Here is a 14,142-nt window from a genome sequence, read left to right as displayed (position 1 = left end):
TGATTATTTGTGTGAGATCAAATGAAAGTTTAGAAAATATTTTGTTTCACTTTTTTTTTAATATTCATTGAAACAAAATACAGGCCAGTTGTGTGTAGGTTTTATTTGTCCAGCAAAACAAGACGTTGGTGTGTTTATCCTCCCTTTGATTGATTGATAGGTAGTTCGCGTTTTTGGTTGATTCAAAAGGAGACACTTGCCATCCACACTTTGGCTAATTCCCACTGCATATATGTCAAATGTTTGTTTAAAAGTTGTAAAATGAGTTACAATTCAGCGGGGGAAGCCCTTCAACATTCATAGAAAAGATCTGTAGAAAAAGTGTACTAGTAAGATTTACATACAGTAGAATAAAGTAACACTAAAGTATCTAATTACTGAGCTAATCATTTGTATTAAACAAAACAAAAGAGGGCAAACACTGCCTACTACCACAAAGTCAGTATACGTCACTCTGTATCAACTCTGCATTCAATCTTCATGCAACAAAAACAAACAAGTTAGCGCGGCAACTAAATACAATAAAAAGATTAACACAATAGTAATTATAACACATCAAATTCCGATGCAATTACCGTATAGAAAAATTATGAAAAAAAATGTTTTAAAAAAATACACAGGTCACACCTTCATGCTCTTTAGCTAATCCAAGCTAGTTCCACTGATACCAAAGCACACTTCAGGTTTGATAACACCGTAGTCACTACAACTCATAATAATGAGCTAAAACAGCGAGTGTGTGGGCTCAAATTCGTATTTGTTATTAATGGCTGCAGTCCATATTTAGCAAGCATGTTGTTATGGCATAGAGTCGCATGCTGTGATGCAGAGTGTGACTTAAGCTATGAAACTGTACTCACTGTCCACAATATTAGGTACAGCTGCACTTCTAATGTGAACCAATACAAGAACTGCATGGAAAATTCTATCCAAAAAGTTGTAAATTCTTAATACACGTGATGTACTCACTACTTGGCAGGTTTAAACTACTTTATGTGTTCCTCCAGTCAACTAGACTACTATCACTTACACGAAGCAAATCATGTACTTTATTGTTAAGTATAACATAAACATTTAACAATTAGCTACTTACATTTGTGGCTAGTAAAGAGGTGGACTCACTATTTGGCAAGCATTAGTTCAGTCTAGTCTTGAAAAAGCGATAGCAAAGCCCTTTACAAGGATATAAAGTGGCACAGAGAGATGGTTACCAAAATATTAGAAAGAGCTCTCAGATTGAAAATAATAATGGAATACAAACATACGGTATTGTTACATCAATACATATCTGACAGTGGCCTTCAACTGTGAGCAGTACTACTGTAAAAGCTGATTTTTTTTTTTTTTTATGGTACAGATGTTGTATTGGATCACATTAATGGTTTTCCAACTGAGACCTTTGGGGGAGGCACAGCAACATGAGAAAAACAATGAAAAACTGTTGTTGTTTTTAAACACGTTTAAGATAAGCTTCAGCAATATGATGAAAAGAAATTAGAAAAAAAACCCACACCTTGTAATGAGCTCTCAAAGTGAGCTCATTTTAGGATGTATATTTTTGGTTTAAATCAGCCTCGTTAAACCAACACTTTCTCTAAAAGTCAATTTGAAAACCTTTTTATGCCAAAGTGGACAAAACAGTGAAGCCATACCAACCTTAACAACAGCAATAGTGCTACATTATAACATTTAGACTGTATTCTTTATATGGGTGTATCTCACTCAATAGATATGAATGTCATAGAAAAGTCCATTTATTTCAGTAGTTCAATTCAAAAAGTGAACCTTGTGTATTATAGATTCCTCACAAACTTCAAACTTCTTAGAAGCCCTTTCTAATTTCGTAAGATATTCATTTGGGGTTTTCGTTAGCTGTAAGTTATCAAATCTCAATCATGAAATATTTCACTTTGCAGAGTAAATCTAGGAGTTTCAGGTTTTTAATTGAACTACTGAACGAACATTTCTCCGATATTCAAATTTATTGCAATGCACCAGTTAGAATAGTCTAGTAGTACCTACTCTGAATTCAATTTACAGGTATACTTGATGTTGTGGCTTGATGAGCATTACAATGACCATACCAAACTACAGTTGTACAGTACATGCTTTACATTTTCCATATTCATCCAGCTCCAGCAGACCCCTGAGGTAGAGTTAATGTAGGCCATGAAGTTAATACGTTTGCACACAAGAGCACATAGAACTGCCTCCATGCATATTTTCTATACTGTATCTAATTTTTTAAACCTGTTCAAATGAATTCCCAGCAATGTTTTTTTGTGCGTGTCATGGTGGATTTTGCAGACTAGGTAAACTGGGGAGAAAATAACTACACACTGTGGTTACTGTATGTGTAACCATAATAATAATGTGAGAATGTCTCAAGCTTCACCTTGCAAAAAGTGGTTAGAAAAAAACGACGGCCAAAGGCAATCAAGACAACCAAACGGGCATGTAAAAAGCAAAATACTGCATGTTGAGTTAGTGCAGAAGCTGGAGTGTGTTAGTCTGTTAGTACGGCACAGGTGGTTATTGTAGCTCAGCCTGGTCCCGACGGAGCAGAATGGTCGGCCTTGTGTGCCCTTTGCATGAATGTGTGCGTGTGTGTGTGTGCGCGTGCGTGTCCGATGCCCTTATGTGTAGGAATGAAGGCATTCCTTGGAGCGTGACGTGATGTCCTGCAGCTCCTGCTCCTCTTTCATTTTGATGTCTTGGTAGGCATGCATTTGACTGGCGTCCTTAAGGTAGGCCCAGTTTGCGGAGAGAATCATGAGGAAGTGGATCTGGAAGAGAAGGGTGAGGTGGGTGGCCGGTGAGCAGGTCAAAGAGAAGAGGCAAAGCAAAAGCTAGTAAAAAGGAATCCAAACTAGAGTGCAGTGGACACCCAATATTCGTTGGGGGCGGGGACTGGGCCGGACCACAAATGTAAAAATCCAAAAATAAGTGACAGCCATTCTAATCGCATCGGAAGAAAAACGAAACACACACACATACGCGCACATACCACGAGTATGTGGGGGTCCACTGTACATTAAACAAACAATACTTACGTCTTTAAAAAGGAAGGCAATAGACCCTTATCGTATTGACGTCAAATCACTTGTGAGCGTTTTGATTCTTGAATTTGCCAATGTGATGAGGCACAAACAAATATAAAAAGTAAAGTGAGATTCATTATGTTTTATTACTAGCGATTGTAGTTATTCTAAAGGAAGATTAACGCTACAAGCAGTCGTGAATCGGTCCCTCGTACCCATATTTACTCCCTGGTTGAAGTTTATGAAAGTGCGAGCCGCAGAATTTTCCAAAAATGTCTGTTTCAAACCAAAATGACTAAATTCCTGTTCCACTTTGGTCATGGATCCTTGAGGCTTTATCGTGAGTCCTGATTTAGTGTCGTTAGCAAAACTGATGTCAGGGGCAATTTTTTTTTTTCAAATTTTCCGAGGACCTCAGAAATGAAACTTTAATGCCATGTTCTGCCCACAATAGATAGTTTAAGCAAAAAAAAGCTTTGAAATTTATTGTCAGCTATCCGTCTGTTGTATGAAGTTCAACTTTAGTAGGAGTCAAATTTGTTTTTGAAAGACTCATGCAAACTAGCCAAATGTACCCCTCAAAAATACGGCTTCACACCAAATTGGCCAACTTCCTGTTTTTTTTTTTTAGCTTTTTGTCAGGCGGCCTACAATGATGAACATGTCTACCAGAATTTGATGCAATCCAACATACTGATGGAAGAGAAATTTTTCACAAGACAACTATTTTTCTAATTTCACGTAATCGGGTCGAAATTTTATTTGCGACAAAGTTCAATTGAGTGATACCTCAAATGAAAGCTTTTGATGAGTACCTTTCACATCTTCAATCCTTTTGTCAATATACTTTTATAGGTTGGCACAATGACCAAAAACATGTTTTTTCTTGGAAATGTCACCAATCTCGATCTCTTAATCTCACTTTACCTTTCATCATTCATTTATTTATGCCCCCCATGCCCCTAAAAAGGGGAACTTTGGAAGTGGTCTCTGACGTCAAAAGGGTCTATTATTGTAAGGTAGGGTGCTCCATATTAAGTATTAAAACACTAAAGAAATGACACTTTAATGGCATGCGGGTGAGTAGAAAAAGAAAGCCAGAGGTCGCAAGCTTTTGGAGGTTAGTGAAAAGAGTGTGCGTGTTTATCAAAGTTTGTATCGTTTAAACACGTTTTCATCTGGACTTAAAAGAAATGAACAAGGTAAGATTTTCTTTAAACAAAAATTGTTTATTTTATATAGAATGTAAAGGCTACAGTCTTCAAAGAAAAAACGTGGGACGTAATTAAATATATGAAAATTGTAAGTGACTATAAACAGACATTTAAGCATGCAGCCTCAATGTTAAGATCAAAAATGGCTCTTTAATGGCACTTGGAGAGGAAATGAAGGACAAAAATGTATAGCGAAGGCAAAACCAGCATCTGCTCTTATGTAGAAAAACACATTGAGTCTATTTACTGAAAAAAATGATAAGAGTAAAGAGAAAGAGTTTTAGGGCCACCCTGAAACAAACAAAATACCACAAGAATTAAGTTGTAAAGTTAAGAGACCCGAGTGTGATTTCTTTTTTTTTATTATTTTAATTTTTTAGAAAAAAGAAGTCATAATTGTGAGGGAATGTATTTTTCTTTTCTAGGGAAAAATGCTATGGGGAAAAAAGTAAATGTTAAAAGAATAATGTTGTGTTCATGAGAACACAATCTTAACAACAAGAATAAGAATAACAAGTGCAAGAACGAAGAATAAAGTTGTAACATAACGAGAAAAAAATTCTAAATGAAAAGTAATTTTATGAAAATAAAGAACTAATTCATAAGAATGAAGTTGTAATATTACAAGAAAAAAAAGTAATATTAAATCAATGAATGAAAAAACTTTACAAGGAAAAATCTGTAATTTTATGCCCTTTGTTTACAAAACAAAGAACGGATTTACGCAACATGAAAGTTGCAAAATATGTCCATGTTTTGAAAAATGTGGACATTCACACTCTGACAAACAGGACTTAACTCTTTACGACCTATTTTTCTAAAAACAATACAACTTTTTTCTTGTAAAATTACATTTTCTAGAAAATGTATCGTTTTATTAATCTCTTGCAAAATGTGCATTTTTTTCTAACAAAAAATAGAATGCGTTGCTCTCAACAATATGCCTTCTTTTTTCCTCATTAAATTCTCATATGACTTAAGATCTTTTCGCCCATAATTTGTTTACCATTTTTTTTCAGTGTGGCTCTAATACAATATGTGACTTAAACAAGATAGAGCCTATTCGCTGTGTGCTTCATGGGAAAAAATACAAGAAGCAAGTGGTCACATAACAAGCCATGAGCGTTTTTATGACAAATAAACGACAAGTGTAAGGCCTCAAAAATAATATGCAAACCATTACAATTATTTGCACTTGTAAACTGTGATGCATTTGACCAATGACGTCAAGTGAATACTGATGACTAAATACCGTCTTCTCTTTGGGCATGTGAAATGAAGAATATAAATAACACTGGTGTGGTCTTCTAGGTGTGTACGTTGCGAGAAAATCAGGTGACCTAATCTAGAAGTGAGTGGGCCAAGCTAGTCATCTAAACACTCCATTCTTAAGAACAAGTGTCATTCGGCGTCCTCGCTAAAACAAAACAAAAAGCGCACAGTCAGCAATTTACACTTCGTTCTAAAAGAGATTTCCTGTCTATTGGTTTTAGTTGGTTTTGCGGTGAGCGCTGCGCCGCCCTGTTGTTAAAAACAACAACAACAACAACAAAAAAGGAGTTAAAACTTAGTGCAGCAGTCTTCTCGACTCTTAAACTTCAAAACGGCAAAGTTATAAGTGGTAGCCATCATGTAGATCAGCTGGTGGAAGAGAACAAGAGAAGGTGGTGAGAGAACATGCCGGCGCACTCGGTTTGCTTCGTAAAAAGAAAAAAAAGAAGTCACCTCGCAATTGCAAATAATGAATGGATCACACGTGAGTTTTGGACGTAATGCACACCCTTTCACACATTTCAAAGTATTCACTCGAGTCAGACCTCATGAGAATTTAGTAGGATTACACGCAAAAAGTAGTGTCATCACAGCAGACATTTTCTCTTGGTACGAGGAAGCATCACTGTCCACGTACAGTTCAGTTGTATTTAACTTGGTAATGCATCTTCATTTTTAAGCACTGTTTACAGTTATTTGGATGCAAATTGCATTTAACTATAATGTGTAATATGTTTGAATTGAATCATTAAGTATTTTTTCCTATATTCAACTGCAGTGCTAAGGTTGAAACAGTGCATAGCGTTACAACAGCTGACAATAGAAAAGGTTTTAGGAATAAAATCTCATTTTAGATTGGGCCTGCTACAGTCATGTATCTTAATGTTGTTCATGATGGTGAATGGTGTAAAAGGTTATAAAACCATTGCTCTAAAGTGTAATACAATATTGTATTATATAATTTTTCCCCATAGGAAATAATGGAATAGGAATAACCTTTTCCTGGGTTAAAGTGCCACTATTATAACTCCTTTGTTAAATGTACAGTCAACATGTAAAGTAATAGATGAACATTCTTAAATGGCACACAACTGCTTTTATTGAAATGTGGAAACAACAACAATAGAAAACGCTTTTTGACTTAACAACGACATAGTAATTGTATATTTGTGACAAAATGAAACTTTTATAATTCATTAAACCATTCCGTAACATTTCAGTATAATCAATAAGTATAAAATAATTCTATAAGTGCAATAAGAAGTTAGGTGAGTCACTGTTGTTACAATAACAGTCATGAGTAGTGTTTTCTACAATGAACCCTTTTTTGTTTTGTTTTATAGCCATTACTAATATTTTCCTTTTTGGCTAAACATTACTGATACGATTATGAGTGTTCTAGATTCCTGTTTTTTGGGCGGGGGATCATATTTCCTTGAAACTGGACTTGTTCCATTGCCAAGCTTTAATTGTAATAGTGCTTTTCAACTTTTTGTACAATTTCCTACTAAATTCTCATGAGAGCACATTGCTAGCATACTTGCAGATGGATTGCTAGAATGGGATGAGTAGGAAGGAACCACAACATTTACACATAGCACATTTTGTATAAAGGCTTTCTTACCAGAGCGATCACAGTGGCTCCGGCTCCAGCACAGGCTACGATGTATAAGTGATATGACAGGTAGAACTGAGAAAAAAAAAAAAGAAGAAAATATTGTTTCAGTAAAGATGTCAACCAAAATAAGAATGTTCTTAAATCAATAACTCCCTGACAAATGTCCCCAGTCGTTAGGTAAAAATGGAATTTTTGTAAGGTCTAAAGTTATGGTTGTGTTATTAATATCCATCCATCTATGTATTTTAAAAACTGCTTATCCTCGTTAGGGCCACGAGTGACCTGCAGTTTTAGGGACGACACCGGGACCGGTTGCCAGCCAATCACGGTACTATTAACATGTCACATACATGGAAGACGTCAATTGCGTGTCTCACCTCGCTGGTGTTGCAGATGTCACCTAGCGTGGATCCACAGGCCTTCCCCGGTGTTGCGCTCCATGGGATGATTCCTGAAGCCGTAAGTTACAAGTTATTTTGAAGATCAGAATCTAACACTCACATTTTACACTCTTAAAAGTGCTAGGTTAAAAGTAACACTAATTGTGTTCTTCTCAGGGTGCACTTTGTGGTGAGCCGGTGACCTCCAATTGACGCAATGTGGTGATCCAAATGACAGTTTTCGTACGTATTCCAACATTGGTGGAAGTCTCTTGGCACAACTCTGCTCCCGTGGTTGCCAAGATGTCTGCCATGTCTCACCGTACTGACGCACGTCCACGCAGATTGAGTCGATGTCAGTGACGTTGGAAATGGACGACTTCATGGTGGCGCAGGTGGACCACATGTTGTAGAAGAGGAAGACGGGCACGGCGGAGAAGCCAAACACGCCAAGCCAGGCCACGCCCAGAATGTAGGTGAGGAACACAAACTGAACACACACACACACACACACACACATAACATAATTTTAAACTCTGTTATGTTCAATTATATTGTGTTTCATGTTCAATTTTTCAATTATTTTTTTTTACATGCCCTTTAAATAAAATGAGTTGTTCGGTGTTAATAGTTTAAAATTACTTAGTTTCTTTACAAAATTAATTGCTTCAAGTTTTAAAATAACAAAACAAAATATATTTTTATGATTTTTTTTAAAAATAAAAAGTAGGATATCTGTCATTCTTACAAGAATTGTAATTGAATTTAAATTTGTGGGGGGCTACAAAAGGATGTCATTATTATTATAAGTAAAAGAATAAATAGTTTGATTTATAAAAGTTTTATTATTATTATTATATTAGTGAATTTAATTATTCATAGTAATGTTCATTATTATTTTATTATTCTTATAAAAAAAAGAATACTTTGATTTACAAAAGTGCTTGAATTATTTTATATTATAATGTTATATCATAATAAAATATTGTGATTTGTATTAAGAGTATGCATTAATTTCCACTTTGGTGTGGAATCAACACATGAACAAAATAAAATTATTTTTTTGAAATTAATATTTTTTTAACTATAAAAAAACGTTGTTTTCAAATTAAATGTAATATTAATAAGAAAATGAAGGGGAAATACCAAAACACCAATGTAAATGTTAATGTGGGATTTTGCTTCATATTATTCCCTTGCAACTATAAAAAGAACTGATTAAGATCCTGGATTGTGCGCAACTTTGAGGTGTACTTGACTTTCCCACAGTTCATTTTTCCTTCGCACACTCAATAACTCCCAACAATCAACTGCGACATGCCGACGGTCTGTTTACAAAAATACCATTCCGCTGATGCAGCGCCCACAGATGGTGGTCTTGAACTCGCTGTGCAGCTCCTTGACGGCGCTGGTGGTGTAAAAGCCCTCGGCCAGCAGGATGATGCCGTACAGAAAGAAGAAGGAGGCGATGCCGTAGATGACGTACTGCATCAGCTGTATTCTGAAACGAGAAGAGAACGCAGAGCGGCTGCTCACTCTTGGTCCAAGTGTCGGGAGACACTTGATGATGATGTTTCTGGAGAAGACGGATGAACTTTGCAAATCAACCGAGGCCTCGAAATCGACGCGTACCCCAAACATGCTCAGCCGCTGTCATTCCTCTTTTACTACCAAGGCTAATGGACGCTTTGTAACAAGGTCCATATTAGGACAGCTCTGGTCCAGCGTTTGGGAAACACAACGGACTAAAAATAGCCAGAATGAAGTCATTAAAGTGTTTGCTTTTCATGGCTCCCCGTGATCCCGGCTAAGGCACATTACATCACACACTGTGGATTCAAATATGACACGCACCTCTAAATCAATTAACTAACCAATCAGGAGTTGAGCAAGACCCATGAATCTTAATTTGTCATCTTAGAAAAACAGTTTGTGGAACTGGAAGCTTCCAACTTAGTGGAAACACTTCGGGGAAGACTGTCCCAAAATTAACTAATGCTGCTTTCAAGAAACCTGGAAAAGCGGAAACATCCCGCCCAAGGCTTGACATGTGTTGGAGGAAGTCAAACAAACAAAACATGAATTTTAGACTTGATTTGTTTTTTTACAGTTTAACTTCATGCAGAGAGTTAACAGTGCTATATTAAGACACAAGCATCCATTTATCGAGATGTGACAAATCCATTCTCTATATCACGTAACCTCATTAGGGGCGCAGCAGGTGAGCATCCGTGCAACGGGTTGTGACGAATCCATTCTTTATATCATTTAACCACATTAAGGTCACAAGTGAACTACAGCCCATCCCTATGTGCTGTGGGAGAACTTGACTCAACCCTATAAAGACCTTTGGGGTGAACTACAACGATGAGATCAGGTCCAACATGAAAGCACCACAAAACATTTAACCCAAAAATGACAAATATTCAACCAACAACATTATATTTGCATACATTTAGTATTTAATCAACTGTCAGGAAAAATGAACCTCACAAGAGTAAACCGGCTCTACCTGTATATTTTCTTCCATTTACCCTTCCTAAAGGAACAATGTCCAGGTGTCCTAATAATTTTGCCCATACAGTGCATTTTGAATACTTTGAAAAGTATTATATACAGTAGATTCACTCCCAAAAAAGTGAAATATTTTATATCTATTATATTTTAAATACATATTATACTGTGTGTGTGTGTATATATATATGTATATATATATATATATATACCTATATATACATATATGTATATATATATATATATAGGTTAATTTTAGCTTACAGCTAACAAAAAAAAACAATTCACTATCCCAAGAAACTTGGATATTAAGCCCTACAAAACAAATAAATGTGAAAATTAGAAATGTGTATTTTCCCATGTTTTCACTGAATCTGCGAATGAGTTTCAATTATTGAATATAACTGCTAAAATGATTAACTTTTCTAATCAACTCAGTTTTCTTAGAGCACTCTAAAAGTAAGCACAGGGAAAAAAAGTAAAGTGCTGTACATAAATAACAAACAATTGAGCACAAAATAATTTTAAAACAAAACAACAACAACAAAACAACTAAATTGGAATACAAATAGAAGAAAACACTGAAATAAGTGCAGGGTCTCATTATGTTGCAAGCCGAGAAAAGGTATATGCTCCCTCTTATGTGTTCCAGTTAAGAGGTGGGCAGCGGCATTAAAAATCAGATCGAGACGTTTCAGGAGACTACAAAGTAAAGCACATGACAGTTATCCAGCCAGGATGTCTTAAAGTAATGATTTCCTGTTTCAAAAGTCTGCTAAAAAATGTCTTCACTTTTCCCGTTGCCCAAGATGAAAAAAGTTTAATTAACTAGCGCACCAATTTGTCAATACAATTTTCTACTAACTTATTAAGATGCACACAGTGCGTTATTCCACTTACATGTCTGTGAGGGTGGCGTGATCACTGGTGACCTTGGAGAAGTGACTTTCCAGGATGCTAACGGTTCCCGTGAGCGCCACATGACCGCAGCCGCAGAAGAGGGCCACGCCGGAGAAACACAAGATGGTTGCCACCAGCGACGCGTACGGCACACCGCCTAAACATTTGATGCAGCACTCGAAACAACCTGAACACAAAGCAAAAAGAGCATAGCGGTCAATAAAAAAGTGCCATTAAATCAATTTTTAAAATAATTTTACATTTAATATTGTAAAAAAAAAATTAAATATTTCACAATAATTACTGTATACAAATATATCTGTGGTTTATTGAGTTGTATAACCTCTGAGAGGTCTCGTATTTTTTATTTCCATTTTTGCTTAAAATGTAATTGATCTAATATGAGTTAGCCTACTATCTGAATCTAAATTTAAAGATATGTTTATCTTATGAACATTGAGATTGAGCATTCATTAACTTCTGATTATTTAATAGGAATGAAGACATGTTTTAATTGAAAACAAAAATCGTGAAATGTATATTTCCCAACAAGTGTAGCAACAGCCTAGTTTGCAAAGTTTACTTGAGATGGCCAAACATCCAGCCATCCAGCCATCCTTAACACGAAGTAAAAATGAAAGTAAGATTGAATTAAATGATTCATAACCTTCATACTAAAACCAATTCAATAATTAATTTACAACAAAATGACTGGTACGGCTTATAAATTCATGTTTTCCAACAAGTGTCTGGCATAGCTTGGCTCAGTCATGTATTTCGCATGTTTAAAAAGAAAAAAAAAAAAAAAAAGCTCATCTGGCTTTGCATTGAACACTTAACTCATTCACTGCCATTGACGTATTTATTTGTCTTTTCACAGTCCAGCCATTCAATCCCAGGAATTTATTTATATTTTTTTCAAATGTTTGCAAACACTATGGTAAAAGTGGGTCTGAAAATGTCTGGCAGTGAATGAGTTAAAAGGCAGAGAATGGCCTTGTAGTTTTTCATAGAAACACACGTGTAGTTGAAATCGATGGCAGCCCCCCTTTCGTGTGGTCGTGCGAAGCCGCAATCATATGGAAAGCAAACGACCGCGGGCGTGCTTTCCATCTCGTGTGCGTGTGTGTGCGTGACAGGATGTTGTCGTCTTGTCTCGTCCTGCTTATGTTTGAAAGCGTGCGTGCATCCAAATGCACTAAAGATGCTTCTAAATGACATCATTGATGCGCAGTCCAACAATGTTTTCTTCATCGGACCACAACTTTAGAGTTTGAGCATGTATGTCTCTGCTTCCTTCTGTCATTAATTCTCTGATTTTATTATTGCTTTTCCCATGAGGCTTGGACGGTTGGAAGCTCAGTGGCTGAGTACGTTTAAGCAGATATACAACCACTGGCACTTTAATTCGACCGCTCATCCGGACTGTTTGTGTAGTTCAGGGTGACGCTAAAATATTTGTTCCTGGCTGGGAATCGGAGGCGTCTCGGAGGTTTGAAAAGATGTGGGACAAAGTGTTCCGGGCTTTTCTGTTTTGCTGGAGCAAACTATCTGACAGGAAATACTAGCAGGGGTAAACATTTACTTGCTTTGGTGGGGAGCTCAAGGTAGTGGATTTTTCTTTGGAATGAGAGGGCCAGAACTTAGAATGTGAGGAAAAACTTGCTCTGATTTCTCATTCAATGAGCCAGTTTATAAGATTATATATAAGGAAATGGAAATACCAGCATATGTAGAGTCATACACACACACAAAAATGCTGTGTTGTTTTGCAAACCCACTCATCTGTGGATTTTGAGCAGATTACTTGTATAGCCAAAGTTGGGTTAATTGGGATTGAGTTGAAAGTTCTGGTCAGGGTGGCCTGCCCACCCACTGAAAATGTGAGCAATAAATTACTGTTATTTTTAACCACATGATGGTTGTTTTTAAATATAATATTTTTGTTGAGTTTTTACTACACAATTCTTACCATGTTTTTTTTTAAATATTGCACACAAGAAACACACAAAAAAAATGAAAACTAATAAAAACAAAACTAAAGTGAAGAATTAGCCACAAAAAAACACTAAAACTATCCATCCATCCATTATCGATACCGCTTATCCTCACAGGGGTCGCGGGGTATGCTGGAGTCTATCCCAGCTGTCTTCAGGCAGTAGGCGAGGGACAACCTGAATTGATTGCCAGCCAATCGCAGGACACACTTTAACTAATAAAAAGTACAAAATTACAGTGTTACCAATTCTTAATAGAGGTAATATAAGTTTAATCATGGTGGACAGTTTGAGCCTGGAAAGGATAAATGCATCCAATTTGTTTCCTGACTTCCTGGGCTGTGTAATGGCAGCCACTTTAGCACATTTCCTGAACACACTTTGAATGCCTCTGATGGACACATTTCATAAAAAGAAAAAGGTGCTTGGGCTCCACACAGGATATTGAAGCCAGCTACAAAGTTATTTAAGTCCTTTTAAAGTAGGAAGCGGCACGTCAATCAGAATGAGGTGATGTTGACTGTACATTGGCTGTGGCCTTCAAGCACTCAAAATGACAGCGGAATGAGAAACAAACACTGAGACATGGATGGATATTACTATGAACATTTTATTATACATCATCTTAGTTTGAAATATTCCCCACGTATAAGATTTTTTATAAGGATATGCAAACAATATGTACTGGATGAAAAACGGAAATAAAGGTACTATATGAGACTTCTGAAACTTATACCATCCATTTTGCTAAAGTAGAGTAATTACTGCAGCTATCGAATATGTTGGTATTCGGATATCCTACGAAAAATCAAACTTTGCTTAGCAGCATATTGTTTTCCTCTTTAGAAACATTAGTGATATTTTAGTCAAATCTCGCCCCATAGGCCTACAGTTTGGTCTATGAGATGAAGTGACATCATAACCACAATAGCGATTTTGCTGGCTTAAACAACACATTTGAGTAAACCGGGTTTGTTAAAACGTCACTCGGAACGGTAACTGTCAGGCTCTCAGCATCAAAGTATACAGAGTCATTTACGTCTGTCTACTGCCGTTGCAGACTGCTCTTGCCGGCCTTTATGGGACACTTGAGCGCTGCTAGCTGCTAGCGCTGATAGCCATTAACACTGTTAGCCACTAATGCTGGAGCCACCGCTAAACACCGCCAAAAGCACCGTATAATACAATGTCAGCCTAATTAAGTTG

General features: G+C 36.5%; 1 protein-coding gene across 4 annotated transcripts in view; it reads right to left on the bottom strand.

Annotated features, from left to right (window-relative positions):
• Positions 1 to 3: 3 nt before the first annotated feature.
• Positions 4 to 14,142, bottom strand: part of gpm6bb (glycoprotein M6Bb) — a 38,386-nt gene continuing 24,247 nt past the window's right edge. For 3 of the 4 annotated variants that reach the window (XM_086051305.1, XM_086051304.1, XM_086051303.1), the window contains 6 exons: positions 10,940 to 11,126; positions 8,870 to 9,026; positions 7,847 to 8,015; positions 7,523 to 7,596; positions 7,152 to 7,217; positions 4 to 2,786 (listed from right to left, as the gene is read on the bottom strand). In XM_086051305.1, the coding sequence (XP_085907431.1) occupies positions 2,637 to 2,786; positions 7,152 to 7,217; positions 7,523 to 7,596; positions 7,847 to 8,015; positions 8,870 to 9,026; positions 10,940 to 11,126 (803 nt within the window). In that variant the 3' untranslated portion in view covers positions 4 to 2,636. Of the gene's footprint in view, positions 2,787 to 4,249; positions 5,897 to 7,151; positions 7,218 to 7,522; positions 7,597 to 7,846; positions 8,016 to 8,869; positions 9,027 to 10,939; positions 11,127 to 14,142 lie in introns of those variants that run through there. The other variant, XM_086051306.1, reaches the window with a different exon arrangement.

The sequence above is a fragment of the Filicampus tigris genome, chromosome 14 (assembly GCF_054856515.1).
Source record: "Filicampus tigris isolate MCC_2025a chromosome 14, RoL_Ftig_1.0, whole genome shotgun sequence".
NCBI classification, from domain to species: Eukaryota; Metazoa; Chordata; class Actinopteri; order Syngnathiformes; family Syngnathidae; genus Filicampus; species Filicampus tigris.
The sequence above is the reverse complement of the archived record's forward strand: the minus strand, read 5'-3'. Positions and strand labels throughout refer to the sequence as shown.